The 12563-nt window shown below is 33.9% G+C and overlaps 1 protein-coding gene across 13 annotated transcripts in view; it reads left to right on the forward strand.

Moving 5' to 3' along the window:
- BAZ1A (bromodomain adjacent to zinc finger domain 1A) overlaps nucleotides 1-12563 on the forward strand; it is a 249851-nt gene that overhangs the window by 220875 nt on the left and 16413 nt on the right. For all 13 annotated transcript variants that reach the window (XM_072629668.1, XM_072629665.1, XM_072629674.1 and 10 more), the window contains 3 exons: nucleotides 8499-8662; nucleotides 9677-9828; nucleotides 11020-11168. In XM_072629668.1, coding sequence (XP_072485769.1) covers nucleotides 8499-8662; nucleotides 9677-9828; nucleotides 11020-11168 — 465 coding nt within the window. The remainder of the gene's footprint in view (nucleotides 1-8498; nucleotides 8663-9676; nucleotides 9829-11019; nucleotides 11169-12563) is intronic.

A 12563-nucleotide genomic window follows, 5' to 3' on the forward strand; every position in this document is an offset into this window, starting at 1 on the left:
GCATTGAGGAGCAAGGAGTATTCCAACTCCCTGTCCTCAACTACTGAGCCAAGGAGAAAGTAAAGTTGTAACTAGGACGAGAAAGGATGTCAAGGTAGGCTGTGTCATCTAAATAAAGGGCTGGATTTCAGTAATAGCTAGTAGTATGGAAGGAATGGGAGAGGAGAAGATACATAGAATGAAAGAAAGTTTGTTGCCTATGGCTACACAACAACTTCAGAGTGTGTAAAAAAGAAAAAAGGCTTAGTTGCAAGGACAAGAAGATTGCCTGGAAGAAACAAAACAAGAGAAATTAAAGTAAAAGGAAAAAACTGAACAATTCCTAAATAGATTAGAAGAAAATTAGAATGGAACTGTTAAAACTCAAATGACCTCATGGATACACAAGAAAATAAGAGAAAGAAATATTAAAGAAAATAGAAGAATATTAAGACAGTTCCTATCTGGATTTTGTACTATCCTGGAAAATAGGTGGAGAGGTCATTTAAGAGAAAGGAAGGGAAGGGAAGGAAAGAAGGAAGGATGTCTTTATACACAGCATTTCAGGAAATCATAAAAGAAAACTGCCCAGGAGTGTTCAGAAATCAAAGTTAATTATAAAAAATTCACCTTCTAAAAGAAACATCAAGATCAAAACACCCCAAAAGCGGATGTTCCAAGTTAAGTATTGCGGTGAGCCAGAGAAAGAAGATGGTTAAGTACCAGAGAACCAGTCAAAATCACATGAGATGTGGCAGCAGCTACTAAAATTGGAATAGGAAATTCCAGAAGGCAAAATATCAAGGCTTATAACCAACAATAAACAACCCCAGCAAAACTGAGTACAATCCTGTAAGAGGAAAGTGTGATACCCTTAGGTGAATAGTTAATTTTTAGTCATTTATCATAAAAAGACAAGAGCTAAGCAAGACTTTGAAATGCAAATAACTGGTGAAAGGAACCTAGGTAATCAGAAGGGGGCAAAGTGTGATGAAGTGCTTACATTCTAATGAGGGAGAAGAGACAGAATCCTAAAGCCATCAAAGGCAACGGAAAGACGAGCATACATTTGTCTTATTTTGTTATGGTTTGGGAGGAAGGCAGCTTTATATGAGGAAAGAAAAGGAATATGCTTGGGAAGAAATACAGAAGAATGAGTAACTTATATTTCATGTAAATGGAATTAGGCAAGAAGAAGAGTGAAGGGGTAGTAGAGGAGCTAATCATCTAAATTTCAAGTCAGATCAGTAAAACATTTATTAATGTGCCAGGCAGTGTGCTAAGTTCTCTGGTAGTATTTTAGCTGGGAGTCAGAGGAAGCCAAAGAGGTCAGGAGGGAGAGAATTCCACCTATGGGTCATAGCCAGTGAAAATGTCCGGAGTTGGATATTGTTCAAGGTATAGCAAGGAGTCCAGTGTCAGTGCGGAGGAGAAGAAGATGTAAGAAGACCAGAAAGATAGGAATGAACTGGGTTATGAAGGACTTTAAAACTGGACAGGGCATTATATAATTCAACCTGGATAGTAATAGGGAACCTCTCTCCTCACCCTAAATTTGATAAGTTTGAAAAAACGCAGTTTGAAGTAGAAAAAAAAGTCCAACCCAATAAAGGAAAGAGGTATTATGTAGTAGGAAAAAATAAAGGAGAGTAGAATTGCAGGGGGAACACCAAGCAAAACAGACTTCAGCTTCAGAGGGTTGATCATAAAGGAAGGAATCAAAAGAAACAAAGTGTAAGGACCAGACACAAATGTCTGAACTTGAGGAGAATAGAGAGGCAAGGCATGAGTAATGCCAGACCACTTCACTTTTAGAATGCATGCATTGATCACGTCTTTTGTTTCTCTACTCCCTTCGTATTTGTAAAGAGAGGGCAAAGAGTAAAAAGAAGGGAATTACTGTATGATGATAGAAGTAAATACATAATTAACAATCATAACAGGGAACCTGAATGAGATGAACTCAATTTAAATATGAGCAGAATGAATTAGAAAGAATCTAACATGTTGATAAGAAGTGTACTTGATACAGAGATTCACACTTTTAACTGAAGTGCCAGAATGGAATTTATTATATAATTCAAACAAATTTTTATAAAGCAGGGGGAATGATCTTTAGCTTAGATAAGGCACATTAAAAATAGATATGATTTAAGAGAGTTAAACAGAAAAATGCATTTTCCTTAAAGATATTGCAGATAATTTAAAAAATAGTATCAGTATTTAGCTTAAATATCCACAGACTGGAATACCATCTAAGTAATTTTTTTTCAGCATTATACAGAGAAATAGCAAATCTGTAATAGATATGGACAACTATGTGCCCCATTTCAGATCTAGACAAATGTAACAAGATTAAACAAGAAAGAAATTAAGCACTTGAACCACTAACTGCAAGATAAATTATCACTAGACAATATTTTGGGGAAAAGATTTAAACAAGTAGAAACTAAATGGTTTAATTCTAAAGAATTGTTAGGCCAAAGAATAAATCACAGAAAGAGTTAAATTAATCAAAGAAAACATAAATACCAAAATTTTTGGAATGTAATCAAAGCACCATTTTGCATAGGTTCCCAAAATGGGTGGTCCTGGGGGCACTGTAATGATCCAGGGGGGTGGTAGTAGCCTCAGGTGCAGTTGGGGGGAACACTGAATTAAAAATAAGGAGATGGTGAAAGCATATGGAAAGAAGAGAAGAAAACTTTGAAAAACCATTCATACATGCTTCATCTGTTGTATAACAGAGTTAAAGTTATATTGATTACTTTATTTTCCAAGTAAACACACAAAATGCAAGTTATAAGTGATCAACGGTCAAATCTGCCTACAAGTCTTAATAAACAATAGTTGGCAGGTAAACATGTCACATGTCAGGAAGTCCTGCATGCATCGACAGGAATATGTGTATGTAATGACTTGTTTACAATATGATACTATATGATTACATGATGCAATATTAACATGATCAAAACACAGGAAAAACCCCCACAAATTTACAATAAATTGTTAAATTTAAGATGTATCAGTTTTAAAATATGCATATTTTTTAAAATGATGCGAATTTTTAAAAAACCATTAAAGTGTTAAATATTTTCAGGAAGGAGTAATTTTTTTTTAAGAGGGGCGGTAGGCCAAATAAGTTTGGGAACCTCTGATTTAGAGGAAAACTTTCTCTAAAATGCTTTCATAAACTAAGGAGATCATTTCCATTGGAAAACTAGAAAAGCAAAAAGTCAAATAATTGAAACAAATATGCATTAGAAATTCCGAAAATCAAAGAAGAGGTGAAATTGAGAGTGAAAAATTTGCTGATAAAATGTTTTTTTTTAAAGCTAATAAATTAGATAAAATGTTAGCTGATCTCATTAAAATAGAGAGGCCAAATTTCCCAGTGGAAATAAAGACTGATATTAGATACTATTTTACCCAATTATTGTGCTATCAAAAAATGATAAATACATAATGTATGACTGTCCACAAAAATTTTTTAAAAAATAGACAAAGATAGTTTTAAATGAACTGAACCTCAGGAAAATTAAAGAGCAAACAAATCACAAAGGAACTCCAAAAGGGAAAAAAAAACCAAGACTGGATAAATTTACAAGTGAACTCAAAAAAAAAGTTCCAATATTTCACTAATTGTTTTGTAAAAACAGGGAAAGAAGGTAGCTTGTCAAACTCCTAAAATACAAATATAGTCTTGCTATCAAAATCTGGGTGAGACAAATAGAAAATTGACACTTTATGTCAATATCCCTAATTAGTATGGAAGCAAAAATATTGAATAAAATATTAGCAAATTGGCTACAACCACATTATCCATTCCATTATACAAGATTACATACTAACACCTAGTTGAATTTGTCAGGAATGTATCATGTAACTAACACAAGGAGAACCATGTGGGCATAATAGAAAATAGAACCATATTAATTAAAAATAACATGATAGATATATGCAAGATAGAAACTTTTAATAAGATAACCATTGAAAAGCATGGCTATAAATAAATAGCCATGTCTTTTATCTAAAACCAAGAGGCCCTTAAAATAAAATCAGGGATAAAAATGAGTACTTTCATCTTCTCCACTATTGTCTTAAACTCTTCTAACAAGGTTAGCTATAGGAATAAAAAAAAAGTGAAAGAAATTGAAAAAATAAGCATAGGCAAATGGAAAACTTTTTTGACATACCGTGACATACCAATTTACTTCACCAACCTTAGAGTGCATCCTCATGAAAATTAATTGAAACAATAACTTCACCAGGTAGCAGAATGTAAAATAATAAAAATCATCAGCCTTTATGATACTGCCAAAAAAACACCATAGAAAGAGATGATTCAAAATAATTATAAAATTTATAACATATAGAATCCAATTACAAAAACAGACATGGGAAGTATAAATATAACTGTGAAACAGTTCTTTACAGAAATGTAGATTTAAATAGTTGAAGAGAAATTAATTGCTTATGATTGTGCTCTATTAATACAAAAAATGGCAGTGGAACTGTAAGTTAATGTACATATTTGGTGCCATTGTAATAAAACTACCAAAGAGTTAATTTATGGAGCTAGAGAAAAGTAAAATTCATTTTGAGGAATAAAAAGTAAAGAATCTCAGAGGAAATAATTGGTAAAGTGGGATGGAAGTGGGGAACCTAACTCAAATTTCTGATAGGCATAGTCACCATATTATTTTATTTGGTAGTTTTGGCAGTTATTTCTTTTCCATCTTGATTATCAAAAATTTGATTTATCATATAACATTTATAGATTTTTTAAAATAGATTTTTCTCCTAGTATAGACAGTTCTCAATTGAATTGGATGTATATCAAAGTTCAGTTATAAACTAGTTGTTTGGGATTCATCATTGCATTTTTTCTCTTCATAACCATGAACCAGTTCAGCTCTACACTATAGCTCTTGACCCTTTGCTTCCTACACGCATGCTACTGAGTAAAGCTGTAAAAACAAAGCATGAAACTATGTTGATTGGGTCCACTACAAATTTGTTATGTAACTTTAACTGGACCCTCACTTCTTTATAAGGCAGTTCTTTTACACCTTCCTAATTCACTGTCCCACTCATAGTGACTCTCCAAACCTTTTCCCTTTTCAAACCTCCCATGGCTCCTCCCTTACCCTCTCAGCTAAGAACCTTGCATTCATTCAATGAGAGCTCCCTCTTCTTCCTTATCTCACTTCATCCAGATGCCTTTTGCTGCTGTCTCCTCCCTTACCCCTATCTCATTGAAGAGGTGGCCCCTCTCTTTACCAAAGTAAACTACTGCATTCATATAGTTCAACCCATTCCATCCCAACCTCTCCAGCATTTTCCCCACTTTATCATCTCTATTCTCATTTATTTTCAATCCTTTCCTGGCTACTGGCTGCTTCCCTTCTGCTTACAAACCATTCATCACCCATTTGCTGTTATCCTGCATCTCCCTTGACAAAGCCACCTACAGTAGGTGCCTACACTTCTTTTCTTCTCACTGTCTTAATTCCTTGTAGTCTCATTCAACTAAAACTGCTGTCTCCAAAATTATTAACAATCTCTCACTTGCTGAATCTAATAAACCTTTTTTCAGTCCTTATCTTTCAATTCTCTGCAGCATTTGACACTTTTGATCACCTTTTCCTTGATTCTCTGTCTAGATTTTTATAACACTGCTTTTTCTTGGTTCTTCTCCTATCTTTTTTTAAAATTTAATTAATTTATTTTCAGTTTTAAATTTTATTCCCCTCCTCCTACCTATCTTGACCAATCCTTCTCAGTCTCCTTTGCTAGTCCTTCAAGCCACTCCTGCAAAACTTGGTATCTCACAGGGCTCTGTCCTGGTCTTCTTTTCCCTCTATACTATTTCAGCTGTTGATCTCATCAGATCCTGTGGATTCTTCAGTTATCACCTCTGTGTTAGTAATTCTCAGCTCTACCTATGCTACTCTGACCTCCCTCCTGACTTCTGACTTACTCTGACCTTTATCTCCAATTGCCTGTTGAACATTTTAAACTCAGGATGTCCAAAACTGAACTCATTATCTAGACCCCGAAATTCTCCTATGCTTCCAAACTTTCTTATTACTGTGGAGGATATCACCATCTTCCCACTAATTCAGGATCACTTTCTGCATCCTTGATGATTCATTCTTCACATCTCACTCTGTTGCCTGTTGATTTTATATTCCTTACATCTCTACCCTTGATGTTCTCTTGAGTTTTCAGGTCACAACTCTGTTCTGGTTCTCCCACCTATCTGACCACTCACTCCTCAGTCTCCTTTGCTGGATCCTCATCCAGAGTATACCTTCTAATTGTGGGTGTCATACAGAAATGTCTGGGCCCTCTTTTTCTTCTTCTGTACTATTTTACTTGGTGATCTCATCAGCTCCCATGCATTTAATTGCCATCTCTATGCTTATGATTCTCATATGTACTTATTCTGCCCTAATTGTTGTGCTGATGCTGTTTTACATCTCCCAGTTGTCTTCTAGACATCTTGAATGGGATCAGTCCAGTAGACATCTTAAAGTCAACATTTCCAAAACAGAACTCATTATCTTTCTCCAACCACCCACCTTCCTCCACCCACTTCTTCCTGTTACTGTAGAGGGCAATTCCTCACTATCTAACCTTCCTCCCTCCAATCTATTGCCAAGCCCAGTTTTACCTTTGCAACGTCTGTTGAATATACCCCCTTGGCTCTGATAACTGCCCAACTACTCAGGTACAGGCCCTCATCACCTCATGCTTGTACTTTTGCAGTAGCCTGCTGGTGGATCTGCCTGCCTTAGGTCTCTCTCCATTCTAAAGTAATTGTCCTAAAGTTCATGTCCTGCTAAGTCACTCAATAAATTCTCCAGGATCTAATGCTAGATTCTCTGTTTGACATTCAAAGCCTTCATAACCTAGTCCTCCCACACACCTTCTTACACCTTATTTTCAGCCTCCCTTATATTGCTATTCCAGGAACAAGACCCCCTGTCTCTCAGTTCCTAATTAAAATCCCATCTTTTACTATAAGCTTTTTCCAACCCCTCTTAATTCTAGTGCCTTCCTCATTTTGCATGTTGTCTCCCACATTATAGTTTGAGCTTCTTTAGGTCAAGGACTGTCTTTGACTTTCTTTGTGTTCCCAGTACTTATCTCATTTCCTGGCATAAGGTAGTTGCCTAATAAATGCCTTGTTTACTTTCAAATACAGTGTTAAAATCAGTAATTGGGTTCCTAAGTCAGCTTTACATTAGGATATCAGTGTACTGTTATAAAGGAACTATGTGATATTTATTATTTATTCTGAGTTACAGTTGGAACTAGAAGAATACATCTCCCTCTATTGCAATATCAAAAACTCTTCTTCCTTTATCCTGTCTATTTATTTCAACGTTATCCCACTCTTCCACTCAGAATAGATAAAATGAATGAACTCTTCTCATCCTATAGTGGGTAGTAGGGGTGAGATTTCTTTTCTGAAGGGACTCTTGCAGTAGAGATGTCTAAGGAAAATAAAGGGGATAGCTGTCATTCATTTGGGACCAGACTTGGATGAGAAGAGTAGTAGAATGGAAAGGTAAAGCAACATTATAGTTTGATTATTTATAAGCTGCTAACATATTGGAGGGGGGGTTATGATTTATTCAGACTAACCTAAAAAGCCAGAAATCATAATTCTCTAGGCTAATTTCCAATATCTACTTTGTATTAAAATTTAAATAGTTATATTCTTATACATCCCTCCCTTTTCTAGCACACTTGAAATTATTTAACAGTTCAAGCAACATATTTTACCCATTATTCCTAACAAAAAGCCACTGAAACTAAATTTTTGAATTTAAAATTATGATCAAATTAAGGAAGGATCATTCAATTCTGACTCTGTCTTTGGAGATAACTTTACAGTTATTATGAAGGCCATCTCTTTTTAACCTTTCCACTTTGTTCATTTTTACCTTTTATTGTTTTGTGTTTTGCCTGTAATTTTTTTACTTCTTATTCCCAGAAATATAATGTATCATTTCTTGTTCTTGTTGTAATATGGATGTATGTCTTTGCCCATTCTTCTACTGGTTTCCATCTTTCATATTCTTCCTTCTCTGTTGACTGGCCTGCAAAGGTCTTTTTTAATGAAACAGAAAATTTCACTACTATATTGGTCTAAATAGAATTCACATTTCAAAAATCATATTATCATGCTTATCGTAAAAAAATACACCAAAATTAACATCAGTTACAAGACACATTCATACTTTCCACATAACTGATTTGAGTAGGAAAAGGCTACACCCTATATTTGAACCAGTAATATATAGTTTTTGTGACTTAAGACATATCAGTCCATGTTAAAAGTCCCTGAAAAGAAAACTCTCATTTCTTTTATTTCTTTTGTCTCTCAGATGTAAATGAAGGTGGAAGAGAAGTATTCAGTGTTTTATGTTTTGAGGGTGTATAAAGTAATTAGAAGACAACAATTAAAAAGCCTAATAACTAAATATACTTGTTCATTGTTACAGATAAACTTCAGAATGATAGTAAACCTATTTGTGGCCGAGGAAAGATATCAAGTACACATGATACATTCCAAATGTCTGCAGAAAAGCAACTTGAATTGAGGCTTAGAGATTTTCTTTTGGACATTGAAGAAAGAATCTACCAAGGAACACTAGGGGCAGTCAAGGTTTGTACTTGTTCATAAGGAATGTTTCGGTTTACAATATTTTTCTTTTAAGATCGGATTAATGGTTCTTTCTATTCATTATCTTGAGAAAGGACAACATGAATATGTATGTGTATTGTGCTTTTGAAGTGCTTTTATTTTTAAGTGAATTTTCCATGTTCCTATTTGTGTGTTAACTTAAATGGTAATCTTTCTCCAAAGTCCTTCTGAATATGCATTCTTTTATGTATACAGTAATACTTTGAGGAGGTATTTAAAAAGATACAGAATGTCTGCTTCCAGATAGATAGACTTGCAGTGCAGATTGAAGCATTTTTTTCCTTTTCTTTTTTGACATAAGTAATCTGGACATTTGGTTTTTCTTGACTGTACATATCTGTAACAGGTTTTGGTTTTTCTTGCCTTTTCATTGGGAGGGAGAGAGATAGTTGAGGGAGAAAATTGGGAACTGAAAATAATGGCTGCATTTTTTAAAAAGTAAAGATCCAGAACCTTTTGTTCCTACTTGTGGAGCCAGAGTGGTATACTTTCAAGTCCTTATTCTACTTCTCTTTCTGGCAGAGGAAAGTGTGTGTGTCTGTGTGCATTTGTTTTTGTCATCCTTTCCTAAGAAACCTATCTATTCCTTTGGTATCGATAGGCTAGGAAACTATAACTGAGCTACTTAGAATTATGTCTAAAATCCATGTAATCTAAGTGGCATCCTAAAGGATTCTGATTATATAAACTGCTATCTCTTTTGACTGAAAGACTATTTTTGTTAGCTTTCGTGATTCTCATCTGTGTACTTGAAGTAGTTAAGTTGAAGAAGTTAAACTTCAGACCCCCATTCAAGTAAAATATTGGTAAACATGAGTGGTTTTAAGCGTTGCAATGTAATAAAGTACAAAAGTAGCCAAACCAAGCCTGTCGTTTTCTTCCATTTTCTTTTTCTTTTTCTATTGGACACTGTAGTATTTAGCCACAATAAGTATCATTTATTCAAGATTTCCAAATACATGTATTTTGAGTCAGGTTACAGACAGACAAACTTGGAGAGCAGCCTTAGAAAAAGGACGGTATGAGCTACTAAGTGAGGAAAACAGGGAAAATGGGATCATTAAATCTGTGAATGAAGATGTGGAAGAAATGGAAATTGATCAAGCAAAGTTCATTGTAAAAGACAGGTAAGATAAATTTTAAAGTTTTTTTTCTCCAACAGACATAATCATACTTTTTCTTGCAAGTCAAATTATTCTGATATGATTTCATTATGGAGAACTTCATATTTCTATTCATCATTTAAAATTTTTATTCATTGATCTTTTTGTTGGGCTGAGGGAGAGGGGAAGGCATAGTTCTTTGTGTGAAGGAGAGATGGATTTTGTGTGCGAGAGAAGTTCCTAGACCTATTATTTCATTGGTCTAGAGAACTCCCACTTTGGAAACTCCCTCAGCTGATGCAGCTCAGTAACTCCTTTGCAACTTTAGTCTTAAAAAAGTTGCCTAGGACACCAAAAGATTAAATGACTTTCATGTGGTTCCCTAGCCAACTTGGACCTAGGTCTTCCTGATTCCAATTATTATTCACTAAGCCATTTCACCTCTCATTTAATCTATATACATAAAATTAGTATAAATACATTTTTGACCTTGAATCCTGAAACTGACCTCTTCTTCGCAGTAATTATCTTAATCTATTACATTTCCTTTACATTTGATTTTTAATTATCAAAGCCTCTTTAATACTATCTATTTCGATATAATACTTTCTTAAGATTTGGTGATTAAAATAAAGAAAGCATCAAGTTTTAGTAGAAAATAATACTAATTTGAAGTCAGTAGACCTGAGTTCTAAAGCCCAACTTTGACGCTTAACACTTACATGACTCCTGCCTGGTAAGCCACTTACTTCTCTTGCATATCATTTTCTCAACTTGTTTAATGAGAGAATTGTATTCAATGATCTGTAAAACAGTTTGCTCTTACTAGTTTAAATTCTGAACTTACGTCTGTAGGGAAAAATAAAAGTTGTCACTCCACAGTACGAAACTGAGTATTTCCTAGATCTTTTAGTGATCCAGCAAAATTATTACTGGACTAATTTGATCAGATTTTTGGTTGGAACCTGCCCCAAGCAGAATATTTGGATACTTTTTCTTCATACTAATATGGCAAAATATCTTGTTCTTGACAGGTCTTAATGAAACCATGAGAATAGTGTTGTCCTATAGAAAAATGACTGAGATTTAAGAGGAGCAGACTTTACCAATATTCATATAAATCTTTTCTAAGTTTGAACATTTTTTATCTTACCTAAAAGACTTTAATTACCACTTTTTAAATGCACATGAAATATTTTATTGTTTAAATCATAGACTGTTTGGAACCAAAACTGAAGTGCCAAATACTGTTTCAGCCAGTACAAACACACCACAGCCAGTCAGTAAAGTGGTTCATTACCTGGCAACTGCACTACTTCAAATAGAGCAAGGCATTGAGCGACGATTCCTCAAGGCACCACTTGGTAATATCTGGTTTTCATTCTTTTCATTTTATTAGTACATTTAAACTTAATGCTGAAAATGCCCTTTTCTAAGTTAATTAGAACATTTTATTGAATAAAAAATAAGAAACCACATGTATTCTGTGTTGGAGTTGTTAATTTGTTTAAAAAAAAAACTAAACTGAAATAATTATAAGCCGTTATATTCTAGAGTTATTTAAGCTGTTTTAATGTTCCTTCATTTTGAGACTTAAGGTTATCTCAGATGAAATCGTAGCATTCAAGTATACTGATGAGTCATTGTCTTAAATTGAAGTACATTGGTTTATGCATCATTAGAGTACTTGTGTTGAATGACACAGTCTTGTTTTTCTTTCTACCTGCCTTACTTATGGTTGGAATTCTCTTTGTGTTTAAATTTCACGTACTTTGTAATTTCCTTTGTTTGGAAAAAAATGGTTCAAGAGTTTCTATGTTGGGGATGGTATTTTGAAATGTTAAATTTGCCTTTACTGAAGTTCATAAATCTCAGATTTTTAGTAATTAGATTAATAGTGCTTTCTAGTAACAGAAGAGATTGCCAAATTTATGGATTTTCATTGCACTATTAGTAGACATTGACCAGTTTATTTTTGTTAAGTTTTTTCCTTTCTTATAGAACTGTTAATTACTAATTCAGCTTATATTAATTTGAGGTTTTATTACCTCTTCCTGTCCTTGGCCACTTTTAGTAGGTTTTTGAATAAAGGTAATAGCCAGCCTAAAGATGACTATGACAAAAAACAAAACAAAACAAAATAGCAGAGACCTTATTAAATTCTTTGAATATTCAAACCTTGAATAGTTGACATCACTTTGTAAACAGTGAATTTATCCTTATGTATTTGAGTTATGGGTAGGCCAACCCCTCAGAATATGTAACTTTTTGTAGTAGCTGTTATCCTTTCATTCCTAATTCAGAGTTGTCTGGAGAACAACTAGTTGATTTAGAGTTAGTTGGCTTCTCATGTGAAAGTGTAGAAAGGATTAGAGACAAAGAAATATGTTCCTACAGCCCAAGTTGTAAATGCTTTTTCCTATAGAAATCATCTTAGAAATAGTGGTTTGCTATAGTTGAAATTATTCTTTTAGTAATATTTTAATCACTTGAATTTAATCAAGAATAAATGAATGAAAACTTCAGATATTTTTGTTTAGTAGATTTTTGTGTGTTACCTAGCACCTAACTTTGCGTCATTTCTAAGGGGAAATGGTTCTGTTTACAAAAACAAAATAGACTGATTTCATATACCTTTTCAGAGCTGAAGTACTATGTCTACTTTTCTGCAAAAAAAATGTCTATAAAGTATCTGTTGGGGAAGGAGGAAGGTTTTTGTTTATTTGTTTTTTAAAAGTTTGAATAGAAATTCTGCCTAA

The sequence above is a fragment of the Notamacropus eugenii genome, chromosome 1 (genome assembly GCF_028372415.1).
Source record: "Notamacropus eugenii isolate mMacEug1 chromosome 1, mMacEug1.pri_v2, whole genome shotgun sequence".
Classification (NCBI taxonomy): Eukaryota; Metazoa; Chordata; class Mammalia; order Diprotodontia; family Macropodidae; genus Notamacropus; species Notamacropus eugenii.